General features: G+C 53.6%; 1 protein-coding gene across 1 annotated transcript; it reads left to right on the top strand.

Moving 5' to 3' along the window:
- The first annotated feature begins 695 nt into the window (after positions 1 to 695).
- Positions 696 to 5,537, top strand: CMTM5 (CKLF like MARVEL transmembrane domain containing 5). The gene is made up of 5 exons (XM_056863665.1): positions 696 to 797; positions 3,131 to 3,283; positions 4,203 to 4,298; positions 4,765 to 4,843; positions 5,497 to 5,537. Exons 1-5 carry the CDS (start codon positions 696 to 698, stop codon positions 5,511 to 5,513), a joined length of 447 nt encoding a protein of 148 aa, XP_056719643.1. The 3' UTR covers positions 5,514 to 5,537.
- Positions 5,538 to 13,462: the final 7,925 nt, after the last annotated feature.

Below are 13,462 nucleotides of genomic sequence, written 5' to 3'. Positions count from 1 at the left end.
AGCTAAGTACGCGTTGTGCGAAGAACTCCCCCCTCCCTAGGCTCCCCCGCGGCCGAGCTATCCCCTTTTTGTCGTCTGCAATCTCAAGAATTATTTATCTGTGTTCGGGCTGTCGCGTGTTCGAGTGTCAATAAAAGCCTTTCTAAGAAATACAAATAGGTGTGAAGCTCTTTCCGTCAGCGCCCCCTGCCGAAAGAAAGCGGGAAGCGCTCCCCTCCCGCGCCCCCCTGCCCTGCTCTCCAGCGCCCCCTGCTGTCTGGGCCGGGTGCGGTCCCCCCCATCCCTCTCTTGGCTTCCCTGGGCCGCCCACGCTGGACCGGCCGTGGCGTGGCGTGGCCGGGGGGAGAATGCGGCCATTCACTGGGGCAGGGACCGGACAATCGGGGGCTTGTTCTCCGGGGCCGGCCGCTCCTGGCCCTGCTGGACAAGCCCTTCATTGTCCGCGCCTGGGATGCGGTGCAGAAGGGCAGGGGGGGCACCGAGAGAGCAGCCCCCCACCCAGGAGCTCGGCGGCCAGTGGCTTCCGTCCCCCCTCTCCACTTCTCTTTCTTCCACCCTCTCTTCCTTCTCCCTCCCCGACCCAGTGTGTGGAAACCCGGCGGAGTGCCAAGCCAGGGGGGGACTGGAAAAAAACTCTTTCCCCCCCTCGGCTCTTCTCTGCCCCCTCTCTCCGCAACCCAGGCAGGCAGCGCGGCATGGGGGAGCAGGACGAGGCGGCCGGGGGGCTGCCGGGGGGCTTCGCCCTGGACAAGGACTTCCTGCGCTCCCCCAAGGGGGTGCTGATGGAAGCCGAGCTGGTAACCGAGGGGGGCGACCCCTCCAGGCCCCCCTTCCCCCACCTCCCCTCCCTCTCTCCGCCCCCGCTGGCTCCGGCTCCCTCTTTTCTCCATCCATCCCCCCTTTCCTTCCTTTCCTCCGCCTCCTTTCTGCCGCTTTCCTGCTGGATGTTTCCCCCCAGTCGATCCCCCCACACCCAACTCCCTCCTTTCCCCTCCAGTCCCTCCTCTGCCTGCCCCTTTGCTGGTGCTGGGAATATGGGATCCATCTGGGCTGGTATCTTGAGGGCCGGCCCCTAATATAGGGTCCAGGGCTTGGGTGGCGGAGAGGGCGCTTTGGGGTGGCAGGTAGGATCGCACACCGCCAGGTGATTCCCCAGGGATCTCCTGGAATTACGACTGAATTCCAGAGGAATTCCAGAGGACCAGTTCCCCCGGAGAAAAGGGCTGCTTTGGCGGGTGGGCTCGAGGGCACGATAACCCGCTGGGGTCCCTCCCTCCCCAAACTTCGCCTCCCGCAGGCTCCGGCTCCAAACCTCCAGGAATTTCCCTATACAGGGTTGGCAACCCTAGTGGAGGATGGTTGGGAAGGGTCTTTGAAGTTTCTTCCGAAGGAAGGAATTTGGGGAGGGGAAACACCTTCGGAGATTTCGGCTCGCTTTCCCAGCAGGGAAGTGGGATTTCTTATTTGCAGGTGTTGGTCTGGATTAATCCGTCTTGATAGAAGGTGTAATGTCTGGGCAGGTGGAGTCAGAGACCGCCGTTATTTGGGGCATTTTATTGGGTTCGCTTTTGCGAGCCGCCTTGAGTTCCTGCAGATGGAAAGGCGGCTAATACGTGTTTTAAATAAACAAATAAACAAACTGTGCTATGGGGAAAGGAGTCCAAGAACAGGCTAGGTGGGGAAGAGGCCCCATGCATCCGTACATCCAGCCGAGCAGAAAAGGTTTCTACATCAGTAACCCAAAATCATTAATTTGGGAAAGGGCTGATCAGGGGTTCAGAAGGCCTGTCCTAGGAAGAACAGCTGAAGCAGGTGGGAAATTTTAGCTAAGGGAAAAAGGCAACCAGAACCAACGGGTTGAAACTAAATCAAAAGAGTTTCCGTCAAGACATTAGGAAGAATTTTCTAACAGTTAGAGCGGTTCCTCGGTGGAACAGGCTTCCTCGGGAGGTGGTGAGCTCTCCTTCCCTGGAGGTTTTTAAGCAGCGGCTAGGTGGCCATCTGTCAGCAGTGCTGATTCTATGACCGTAGGCAGATCATGAGAAGGAGGGCACCTTGGCCATCTTCTGGGCATGGAGTAGGGGTCACTGGGGTGTGTGTGGGGGGAGAGGAAATTGTGAATTTCCTGCATTGTGCAGGGGGTTGGGCTAGATGGCCCTGGTGGTCCCTTCCAACTCTATGATTCTATGATTCTAGCCCCGGGTAACAGGACAGGGTTTACAAAGTTACACCATGGTGTAGAGAAGGAGAAACCTTTCTTCCTCTTCCGGAATATGGAACTTAGGATCGCCCTATGAAACTGGTGGACACTAGATTCACGACAGTCAAGTGGAGGTCCCGCTTCATGCCTCCCAAAGCTGACTTGTGTAACTCACTGCCACCAGATGTGGGCACAACCACTGGCTTAGATGGATTTTAAAGGAGGCAGAAGGGCTTCTGGGCAGACCCTGGGGTGCACGCAGCGTGGGCCAGGGCTATCGTCTGTAGGCCCTGCTGGTGTGCTTTGCGGAGACATCTGATTAGAACTGGGATTGGAGTGGCCATTGGTCTGATCCTGCTTGGCTGTTCTGATGTTCGTGCGCCTATGGCTCAGTGGAAACACATCTTCTTCGCACTCACAAAGCATGAGGTTCAAGGACCTGCAATTTCCATGTAGGCAGGGATCCCCGCCGAGGTCGGTGGGGCCAGGTGGGGCTTTTGCCCAGCAAGGCTTCTGATTTGGCCACTGGAGATTCAATTGTCTGTGCAGATTTTCTAAAATGTTTCTTTGGCTGAAGCCGCCGGCACGGCACACAGGTCTTCACTCTGTGACCGAAACTAAGCCGCGGCAGCTATTTTGTGGCTGGTTCCGCCTCCTGTGGCAGCCATTTTGCGGGAGCCGTTTTGTGGCTGCGCCCGCCACACTGTCCGAATTCCAAAGGTGACCCCAGACTCAAAAAGGTTGGGGACCCCTGGTATAGGAGAATTCAGGTCACAGGTACTGGGTAAGGCCCTTCTGAGTCCCCGGACAGTCTCTGTCGATTGGAGGTTACTGAGCCAGGTGTGCCAGCAGCTTTGTATGTTCACCCCCCCCCAATAATTGGTCCATTCACCCCTTCTTTGTTGCTTCCCCCCCACCCCGGTGTCCCAGGGCCTCTGCTTCCTGGTGTTCCTGCTTCTGACAGCATCCATTTCTGCATACATGGGCGCTGCCCTGCTAGAAGTATTGGTGACGCTGGCGTTCCTGGGGCTGCGGGCAACACACTACTACGAGCGCCTGACCCGTGTCAACTGGCCCTGCCTGGTGGGTAACGCTTCCCTTCACTTTCCCAGCCTCCTTCATGGTGTAGTGGTTAAGAGCGGTGGTTTGGGGCGGTGGATTCTGATCTGGAGAACCGGGTTTGATTCCCCGCTTCTCCACATGAACGGCGGAGGCTAATTGGGCGAACCAGGTTGGTTTCCCAACTCCTCCACATGAAGCCAGCTGGGTGACTTTGGGCTAGTCACAGCTCTCTCAGCCCCACCTACCTCACAAGGTGTCTGTTGTGGGGAGGGGAAGGGAAGGTGATAGTAAGCCGGTTTGATTCTTCCTTATGTGGTAGAGAAAGTTGGCATATAAAAAACAGCTCTCCTTCTTTGTGGTTGGCGATCATGCCAACCTCTGTCCTTCTTGGGAAAGGTGTGGAGTTGACTGAACGGTACTAAAGTGCATTGAAGGGCAATCTGCAGAAACAAATCTGCCTCTGGTAGAGAGGCATCGCTGCTGCCTGTACCCATTTTGGCTAGCCCGGTGGCTATCCAGGAGATTGGATTTTGCCGTTTTGCAACCACAGCTCTCGCACCGAGAGCTGGTGTGGGTGTGGTGTGGTGGTCAGAGTGTCCGACTAGGATCTTGGAGAACCAGATTGGAATCCCCACTCTACTGTGGAAGCTTGCTGGGTGACTTTGGGCCAGTCACACCCTCTCGGCCTAACCTACCCCACAAGGCTGTTGTGAGGATAAAATGGAGACGAGAATTATGTAAGCCACCTTGAGTCCCATTGAGGAGAAAGGCGGATATAAATGAAGTCAATAAATGAATGAATGAATGAATCAATCAATGAAAGTCCTGAATTTTGGAATTCCGAGAATTGGGATATTTGGACTCTGCGGCTGCTTTCTGGGGCTGGCCCTCTTACCCTATGTGCCAGACATTCGGGACTGTTCTTTTTTGCCCAACGCAGGACTTCCTTCGCTGCGTCAGCGCCGCGATTGTCTTCATCGTCGTGGCCTTTGCGGTCATCGCCGCCAGTCACGAGGGGTCTGCCGTGTCTGCCTTTGTGAGTGACTGCCTGCTCTCCCTATATAACTTCCCTTCCTGGCCCCACCCCCTTGGGGAGCTTCTTTGGAATCAGAGAGGCCGGAAGCGATAATCAAGAGCAAACTTTTGTGTATATCCTATGGTGTATACTCTCCAATTTTAATTCTGTAACTGATATGAATGTTTTTAATGGCATTTGTCGTATTAATACATGAATCTGAATATAGCAAACTTTTGCAGTTGGAAGAAGGCTCACCAATTTGGTGATTTGTGGGTCAGATAAGTCTGTCGTCACCACTTTGTACTTGTTGAAAAATCGGGGCACGTCTTTTGAAATAAATATGAATCCCATCCTGGCTCCCGGTTTCTCGGTGGGACTCGAGGAGCAGGAAAGATCTGTCCCAGCTCAGGATGCCCCTCCCAACATGGGACATTTGGGAGGTACTTTTGCTTTCTGCCTTTCACATTCTTTGTCCTTCGCCCAGGTCTTCAGCCTGATCCTCGTAGCTGTTTACTGTTTCGACGCCTACAAAACCTACAGGGCAGAAATGGGAGCAGACCAGGGTGAGTCCGGCAAGGCGTGGGTGGTATCCCGGTGTCTCCCAAACATTGCTGGCAGGGTGATGAGGCTAGGGCTTGAGGCACAAAATCCAGAAAGGGCCGTTTTGGTGGTGGTGGTGGAAACCTGCTGACTTATGGAGACCCTGTAGGGTTTTCAAGGCAAGAGAAGGACAGAGGTGGTTTGCCATTGCCTGCCTCTGTGTAGCAACCCTGGACTTCCTTGGTGGTCACATGAAACTGAACACATGAAGCTGCCTTATACTGAATCAGACCACCAAGGTCATTATTGTCTACTCTGACCGACAGCAGCTCTCCAGGGTCTCTGGCAGAGGTCTTTCACATCACCTACTCGCCTAGTCCCTTTAACTGGAGATGCCGGGGATTGAACCGGGGACCTTCTGCGTGCCAAGCAGAGGCTCTACCACTGAGCCACAGCCCTTCCCCTTGGATAACCTCCCATCCAAGTACAAACCAGCACTGATCTTGCTTAGCTTCTGCAATCTGATAAGATCAGGCTAGCCGGGGCCATCTGGGTCAGGGTATTTCCCTGTTAGGGACCCCCAACCCTAACGCCCAGGGTAGGGGCTGCTTCAGCTTGCCTCTTTGGGCAGGAAGAGAAGCAATAAAATTCTAGTTTGTGCTTTTTTCTCATACAGACCCAGATCTCGGCTGAGAAAATCCGCACCCCCTGCCAAGGAAAGCTATGCGCCCAAAGCCACCCTCATGCCCTTCAGACAACTCCTGACGTTCGGCCCGCTGCTTGGCTTCCCATCCCTGCCTCTGCCATCTTGATTCAAAGCCCTGCTGTATGTCAGCTGGGATCCAATGGACTTTGGACACCCCTCTGGGGCAGCAAAGATCAGTCCCAAGTTGCGTTCATCCAGAAAAGACCTGCTTTACACGCCTTGCCTGTTTTTTTCTGTCACCTGGGGAGTTGGAGAAGAAGTTTGGACCCTGCTTTTGACTTGGGCAGGGGTCTTACTGAACTTGCTGGGGAGTCAAGATTAAAGATGCCTTGAATGATTAAAGATGCATTAAAGATTAAAGATGCCTTGAATGTGGTACCGTGGCCTCTGTATAGTTTCAAGTGAGCAGTGCGCGCATGTACACCTGTGTGCAAGGATGTGCATGCATGTTTATTTTTATCACTCTTCCTCCAAGTAGCTAAGGGCAGCGCCCATAGTGGCACAACAACTCTGCAAGATGGGTTTGGCTGAGTAGCGATTACTGGCCCAAGATCTACCCAGTGACTGATAGTGGGATTTGAATTCAGGCCTGCCTGAGGCGTAAAGCCCAACCCTCAAGCCTGAGGAGGGCGGAGTTTGGGGAAGGGAGGGACTTCAGTGCCATAGCGTCCAATTGCCAAAGCATCCGTTTTCTCCCGGGGAGCTGATCTCTATCGACTGGAGATCAGTTGTAATAGCAGGAGATCTCTAGCTAGTACCTGGAGGCTGGCAACCCTACCAATGCATAATATCTCAAGTGGCCTCCGTGAGAAAGGGAGGAAACCGTTTTTGGCAGGGGCCCTGTTGACCTCCCTGGGGCATTAAGAGTCCTGGGGAAAATTTATGCTTGACCCCAAGAACATGCTATTGGGTATTATGCCATCAGAACTGCCTTCGCAAGATAAAGACTTGTTTAAGTATGCAACTACTGCTGCCGGAGTCATTACAGCAAGGAAATGGAAACAACCATTGCTACCAGACTTAGAAGAATGGAAGGATAAATTAATGGACTAAGCCCCCTTGGCTAAAACGACCCACATGGCAACACACAACCAACGATGAGACGCAAGAACAGTTTAATGAAAAATGGAAATTATTCTATAGGTACGTTGAGGCTCAATGCTAATAGAAACAAAAATAGAAACCTGATACCATAAAATAATGTAATTTTAAGTTCAGAGTTGGAAATTGCTATGTCCACTGTAATAGGTTATATGTTAGACGTAGAGGGTGTCTATTTTTTGAACATAAGGAAAGCCCTGCTGGATCAGACCCAGGCCCATCCAGTCCAGCAGTCTGTTCACACAGTGGCCGACCAGGTGTATGTATAACCTGTGTGTGTTAAGTGCCGTCAAGTTGCTTCCGACTCATGGCAACCCTATGAATGAAAGTCCTCCAAAATGTCCTATCTTTGACAGCCTTGCTCAGATCTTGCAAATTTAAGGCCGTGGCTTTCTTTATTGAGTCAATCCATCTCTTGTTGGGTCTTCCTCTTTTCCTGCTGCCCTCAACTTTTCCTAGCATGACGGTCTTTTCCAGCGACTCTTGTCGTCTCATGACGTGACCAAAATACGACAGCCTCCGTTTAGTCATTTTAGCTTCTAGGGTCAGTTCAGGCTTGATTTGATCTAGAACCCACTGATTTGCTTTTTTTGGCAGTCCACGGAATCCGTAACACTCTCCTCCAACACCACATTTCAAAGGAATCTATTTTCTTCCTATCAGCTTTCTTCACTGTCCAGCTTTCACACCCATACATAGTAACAGGGAATACGATGGCATGAATTAATCTAGTCTTGGTGTAGTAGAAAAGGGCAAGAGTCCAGCAGCACCTTAAAGACTAACAAAAATATTTTCTGGTAGGGTATGAGCTTTCGTGAGCCACAGCTCACTTCTTCAGATACCAGTCTTAGTAATTAATCTAGTATTTTAATTAATTAATTAATCTAGTCTTTTAATTAATTAATCTAATCTTGGTGGCCAGTGACACATCCTCACACTTCAAAATATTTTCTAGCTCCTTCATGGCTGCCCTTCCCAGTCTCAGTGTATAACCTTGCCTCTAAGATGTTTATGCCTATTGTGAGGGTCTCTGTCTTTGTGTCTCTGCTTTCCATCACCTGCGGTGTTATCAGTGAACTCGTAAAAGCAGTTCACACCTTCTGGTCTCAGGCGCCAGGCCTGATGGCCCATGTATCTTCCCCCCCGCTGTTCTTCCTGCCAGTACTCCCTCAGGCCGGTGCGGCCTTGGAAGTGTGATAGCCGCACCAGACTTCCTGGGATCCGTCTGATGTTTTGTATTATGCCAAGCTTGTAACTTCCCATAACAATAAGTGTGAACCCCAGTGCCCCAGTGCCCTGGAGTCAATATATTCTGTAAACCCGTATAGCCCCTCACTTGCAACTTTCTACCTGTGCCTGTCTCATCTCCTGAAGGCTTCAATAAATCTATTGTTTCTGTATCAACGTCTGAGCAACTGATTTGGAGAAGCAAACTCAGAGAGGGGGATCTCTCACATTAAGTTGCAAGTTCTTGCCTCTCGGACTGCAGCTGTACCGCTTTGGACAGAATGTCAGCCGACGAGGACACCACCCCTAACCCCGATGCCCCCAAGGAACCGGACGAGCCGGAGAAGCCGGACCCGAAGGAGGAGGGAGCCAAGCCAAAGAAACCGGAGGGTCGCGCCCCCGACCAAGATCGGGACGGACGTCCCCGGGGGCTTACTTATTGGCTGGACTCTCCCAAGGGCTGGTCGCTCTCGCGGACTGCGGCGAAGGATCGCCGGTTGGCCTTCCCCAGCACGGGACTCGAAGGGGACCCGGCCCGCAAAGAGGCCCTCATGGAGGAAGAACGAAAGCAGTGGCAGGAAGACCGCCGGGCTATGCAGGAGCAGATGGAGATCATGCAACGCGTAATGGGTGAGATGGCCACGACCCTAGATGCGCTGAAGTTGCAACCTCCAGCCGGTGCTCCCCCAGACGGGGCGCCGGTAGTTCCGCCCGCAACCCCTGCCCCCCCGGCCCGTCGGGACCTGAAAGTCACGTATGACGGGTCGGGAGACCAGTTGACCTTTTTTATGGTCCAAGTGGACATTTTTATGCGGGAACAAGGCCGAACCTTCGTTTCTGAGGAGTCCCGGGTGCAGTACGTAGCTTCCTTACTGCAAGGGGAGGCGGCTGCCTGGATGGTGTTGCAGTATGAACTCCGCTCGCCGGTGCTGCGAACCCTGGACGAGTTCATGGTAGCACTCCGAAACCGTTTTGAGGACCCGACTCTGGGTGAGCGGGCTAAAGCCTCCCTGATGCAACTGCGCCAAGGGACTAAGTCGGTGGCGCAGTATGCAAGTGAGTTCCAGTCACTGGCTAGCCGAATTCTGGACTGGAGTGAAGCTACCTTGGTACAATGTTTCAGGGAGGGTCTCAACCCAGACCTCCAACATTGGGCCTTCATGCAAGGGAACCCCCCGGATGTGGAAGGTTGGGTTCGCCATGCTGCTGACATCGAGAACCGCAAACAACTCCTGAACTTGTCCAAGCAACGGCTTGGGCGAGACCCCAGGCCCCGAGGTGACCGTGGCCGGGAACTCCGGCAAGGGGGTGGCGGGGGTCTCTCGGCCGCGGAACGCCGCAAGCGGTTCGAGGCCGGCGTCTGCCTGATCTGCGGGGGAAAGGGTCACTTTGCATCGCAATGCCCCTCTCGCTCAGGCCGTCCGACCCCCCCCCGCCAATCCCAGGCCGAGCCGACGAAACCGGCCGCCGACAGCCAGCCTCGCCGCAGAAGTGGACCACTGAGCCGGCGCTCCGGCGCACCCTCCGCTCTCCACGCGCGCCCCCAGGATGGGGCATCCGACTCTACGGTCCCATCGGGGTCCCGGATTACAAATACCGTCTTTGATTCGGACGGCTCCCCGGAAGCCACCACCCCGTCCCCCTCTTCCAGCGAGGAGGAAGAGTGGGAACAGCCGGCAAAAAACGCCGTCGGTCTGCTGTAGAGGGGGCTCCGCAGCAGACCGTCCCTATCGTTGTGCAAGGAGCTCCACCGATGGTAAGCGCCCAAGAGGACAATGTATTTGTGCGTGTTCATCTGTCCCTACCCAAAGGGGGTCCCCCGTTAGAGGTCCCCGCGTTGGTCGACTCGGGGTGTGCCCGCACCATGATAAATGAGGAAACTGCCAAGAAGTTGGGTGTCCGGCGCAAGCGGCTTCCGGGACCCCTCCGTTTTTCCCAAATGGACGGGAGTGACTTTAAACGAGGCCCTGTGACCCACAGAACTGCAGCCGTGATTATGTCCGTGGGGGAACATTGGGAACGGTTGTATTTCACCATCGCCCCTATTGTAACCCCTGTGGTGTTAGGGATGAACTGGTTAAGGGGACACAATCCCTCCATTGATTGGGTTAAACGGGTGCTTTCCTTCCCCGAAAACCCCTGTGGGTTGCATGACAAGGAACGGGTACTCAGAACTCCAGCCGCCGCACTGGTAGGGTCCCCCGCCCCAGTCTCTCCTCAATTACCCTCTGAGTACTCGCAGTTTACTGATGTTTTCGATGTTAGAGAGTGCGACGAACTGCCTCCCCACAGAGAGACGGACTGTGCCATCGAGATTGTAGGGGAAGGCAAACTGTCTAAGGGAAAGGTTTACCCCATGAGCCCTAGTGAAAAGACTGTATTGCGAGACTATCTGGATGTCAATCTGGCGAGGGGTTTCATACGCCCCTCCAAGGCTCCTTATTCAGCCCCAGCTTTCTTTGTAAAGAAAAAGACGGGAGATTTAAGACTGTGTATTGACTTTCGCAGACTGAACGCAGTCACCCAGTCTAATGCTTACCCCCTCCCTCTTATTCCTGACCTTCTAGCACAATTAAAGGAGGGCCGAATCTTCACCAAACTGGACTTGGTAGAAGCCTACCACCGCATTCGCATCAAAGAAGGAGACGAACCCAAAACGGCCTTTTCCAGTTGTTTTGGGATGTTTGAGTACCTGGTCATGCCGTTCGGACTTTCGGGGGCTCCGAGTGTCTTTATGCAATTAATTAATGAAGTTTTGCATGATTTACTGTTTCGGGGGGTGGTGGTATTTCTCGATGACATTCTTATTTACTCTGAGACCATGGAAGAACATGTGCGCCTAGTGCGAGAAGTGCTCCAGCGGCTGCGGGAGCACAAACTGTATGCTAAGGTGTCCAAGTGTGAATTCCACCAACCTTCTATTACATTTCTGGGGTATGTGATTTCCCACCAAGGGTTGGAAATGGACCCCGCCAAGGTCCAGGCGGTGCGGGACTGGGAAACCCCCACTACCCGCCGCCAACTTCAACAGTTTTTGGGGTTTGCCAACTTTTACCGGAATTTCATTCCCAACTTTGCCCAAGTTGCGCTTCCCCTCACTGCCCTGTTGCGTACCAAGGACAGGGGGGCTAGCGCCGCACTCCCCTCAGCCCGTCTGCAATGGTCTCCCCAGTGCCAGCAAGCTTTTGAACGTTTAAAGCTACTTTTTTCATCCGAACCCGTTTTGGCTCACCCGGATTGCACCAAGCCCTTCGTGGTGCAGGTGGATGCCTCGGATGTAGCCATGGGCGGGGCCCTATTGCAGAGGGATGAGGGGGGACGGTTGAGGCCATGCGCCTACTTCTCCAAGAAGTTTTCCCAGTCCGAAATCAACTGGGCCATTTGGGAGAAGGAGGCAGCAGCGGTCAAACATGCCCTTACCATATGGAGACACTTCTTAGAGGGGGCCGAGCTGCCGTTCGAAGTGTGCACAGATCACAAGAATCTTGAGGCTCTCAAGGGAGCTAGAAAACTCAATGCCAAACAAATTCGGTGGGCCCAATTTTTTGCAAAATTCCGGTTCACCCTCAAACATGTCCCTGGCAAAGAAAATGCCCTAGCTGATGCTTTGTCACGACTTCCCCAGTATCGCAACGATTTCGATCGCCCCGTCGACTCCCTGTTCACTCCCGAACAGCGAGGGGAAGTCCCTGGCTTGGCCGTCACCACCCGATCCCAAGCCCGCCAACCGGAGACCCCCCCTACGCTCAAAGGTATCCCGGAAGCATTCCAACAGCGACTCCGGGACGCCTCCTTACAGGAGGAGGAGCACCATCTCCTCCCCACTGGCTTGGAACGAACCAACACCTGGTGGGTGCAAGGGGGGAAACTATATGTCCCATCTTCCCTTCGCAAAGAAGTATTGGGACTTGTACATGGGGCCAGGCTAGCGGGTCATTTTGGTTTCGTAAAAACGCTTCACCTGGTTCGAAGGCAATTCTGGTGGCCCGGTATGAGATCTGATGTAGAGTTGTATGTGCGCAGCTGCCCCACCTGCGCCACAGCCAAGAAACGGATGGGAAAACCCCCGGGGCTTCTCAAACCGCTTGAGAACCCCTCCCGTCCCTGGGAAGTCATCGCCATGGATTTTATCACCGACCTACCTCCTAGTCGGGGGAAAACGGTTCTCTGGGTTGTCACAGACCTCTTTTCCAAACAGGTTCATTTCGTTCCATGTGCAGGTCTTCCTTCAGCCCAGGGCTTAGCTAAACTGTTCATCACGCACGTCCTCAGGCTACACTCGATCCCGAGGAAGGTCCTCTCCGACCGGGGGGTCCAGTTTGTTGCCAAATTCTGGCGGGCTTTCCTAAAGTTAATGGGAGTGGAGGAACAGGGCCTTTCTTCCGCCTATCACCCCCAAACGGATGGTCAAACGGAACGAGTAAATGCGGTAGTAGAATGTTATTTGCGTTGCTATGTAAATTTCCACCAGGACGACTGGGTCGACCTGCTGCCATTTGCCGAATATGCGTACAACAATGCGCCTCATTCCTCTACCGGCTTTAGTCCCTTCCAAGTTATATACGGGACGGATTTTGGCCCTTTCGGTTCTGCCCCCGTCTCGCCAGAGCTCCAGTCTACCCCTGATCTTCAGGAGTGGATTCAGGTGGTTAAATCCACCTGGCCATGGTTGCTCAAAAATCTGGAAAGGGCAAAAAGCAAGTACAAGGAACAAGCAGACAAACACCGGTCTCCGGGATGGGAACTCAAGGTGGGGGAGCAAGTCTATCTGTCCACCAAAAACCTCCGCTCTCTTCGCCCCTGCAAAAAACTGAGCGACCGTTATGTAGGACCTTTCCCCATTACCAGAGTAATCAACGAGGTTACCGTGGAACTGAGTCTCCCTAAGACTCTCAAGGGAGTTCATCCAGTCTTCCATATAAGCCTCCTCAAACCTTATGTAGCAGCTCCCCAGTTCCACCCCCCTCCCGCTCATGAGATTCCTACCGTAGTAGGAGGGGATACCCATTTGGAAATATCCAAGGTTTTAGATTCCAAATGGAAGAAAGGGAAACTGTTTTACTTTGTTCGCTGGAAAAACCTTGGCTCCGCTCATGACGAATGGGTGGCCGCACCCCACATGGCAGCTCCTCGCTTGGTCCGAGAATTCCACCTCGCTTATCCCGATAAGCCTCGTCCTCTCGGAGGGGGGCCTTAAGGGGGGCAGAATGTGAGGGTCTCTGTCTTTGTGTCTCTGCTTTCCATCACCTGCGGTGTTATCAGTGAACTCGTAAAAGCAGTTCACACCTTCTGGTCTCAGGCGCCAGGCCTGATGGCCCATGTATCTTCCCCCCCGCTGTTCTTCCTGCCAGTACTCCCTCAGGCCGGTGCGGCCTTGGAAGTGTGATAGCCGCACCAGACTTCCTGGGATCCGTCTGATGTTTTGTATTATGCCAAGCTTGTAACTTCCCATAACAATAAGTGTGAACCCCAGTGCCCCAGTGCCCTGGAGTCAATATATTCTGTAAACCCGTATAGCCCCTCACTTGCAACTTTCTACCTGTGCCTGTCTCATCTCCTGAAGGCTTCAATAAATCTATTGTTTCTGTATCAACGTCTGAGCAACTGA

Source organism: Euleptes europaea, chromosome 18, assembly GCF_029931775.1.
Source record: "Euleptes europaea isolate rEulEur1 chromosome 18, rEulEur1.hap1, whole genome shotgun sequence".
In the NCBI taxonomy this organism is placed as follows: domain Eukaryota; kingdom Metazoa; phylum Chordata; class Lepidosauria; order Squamata; family Sphaerodactylidae; genus Euleptes; species Euleptes europaea.
Note: the sequence above shows the minus strand (reverse complement) of the source record. Positions and strands in the feature narration are given on the sequence as shown.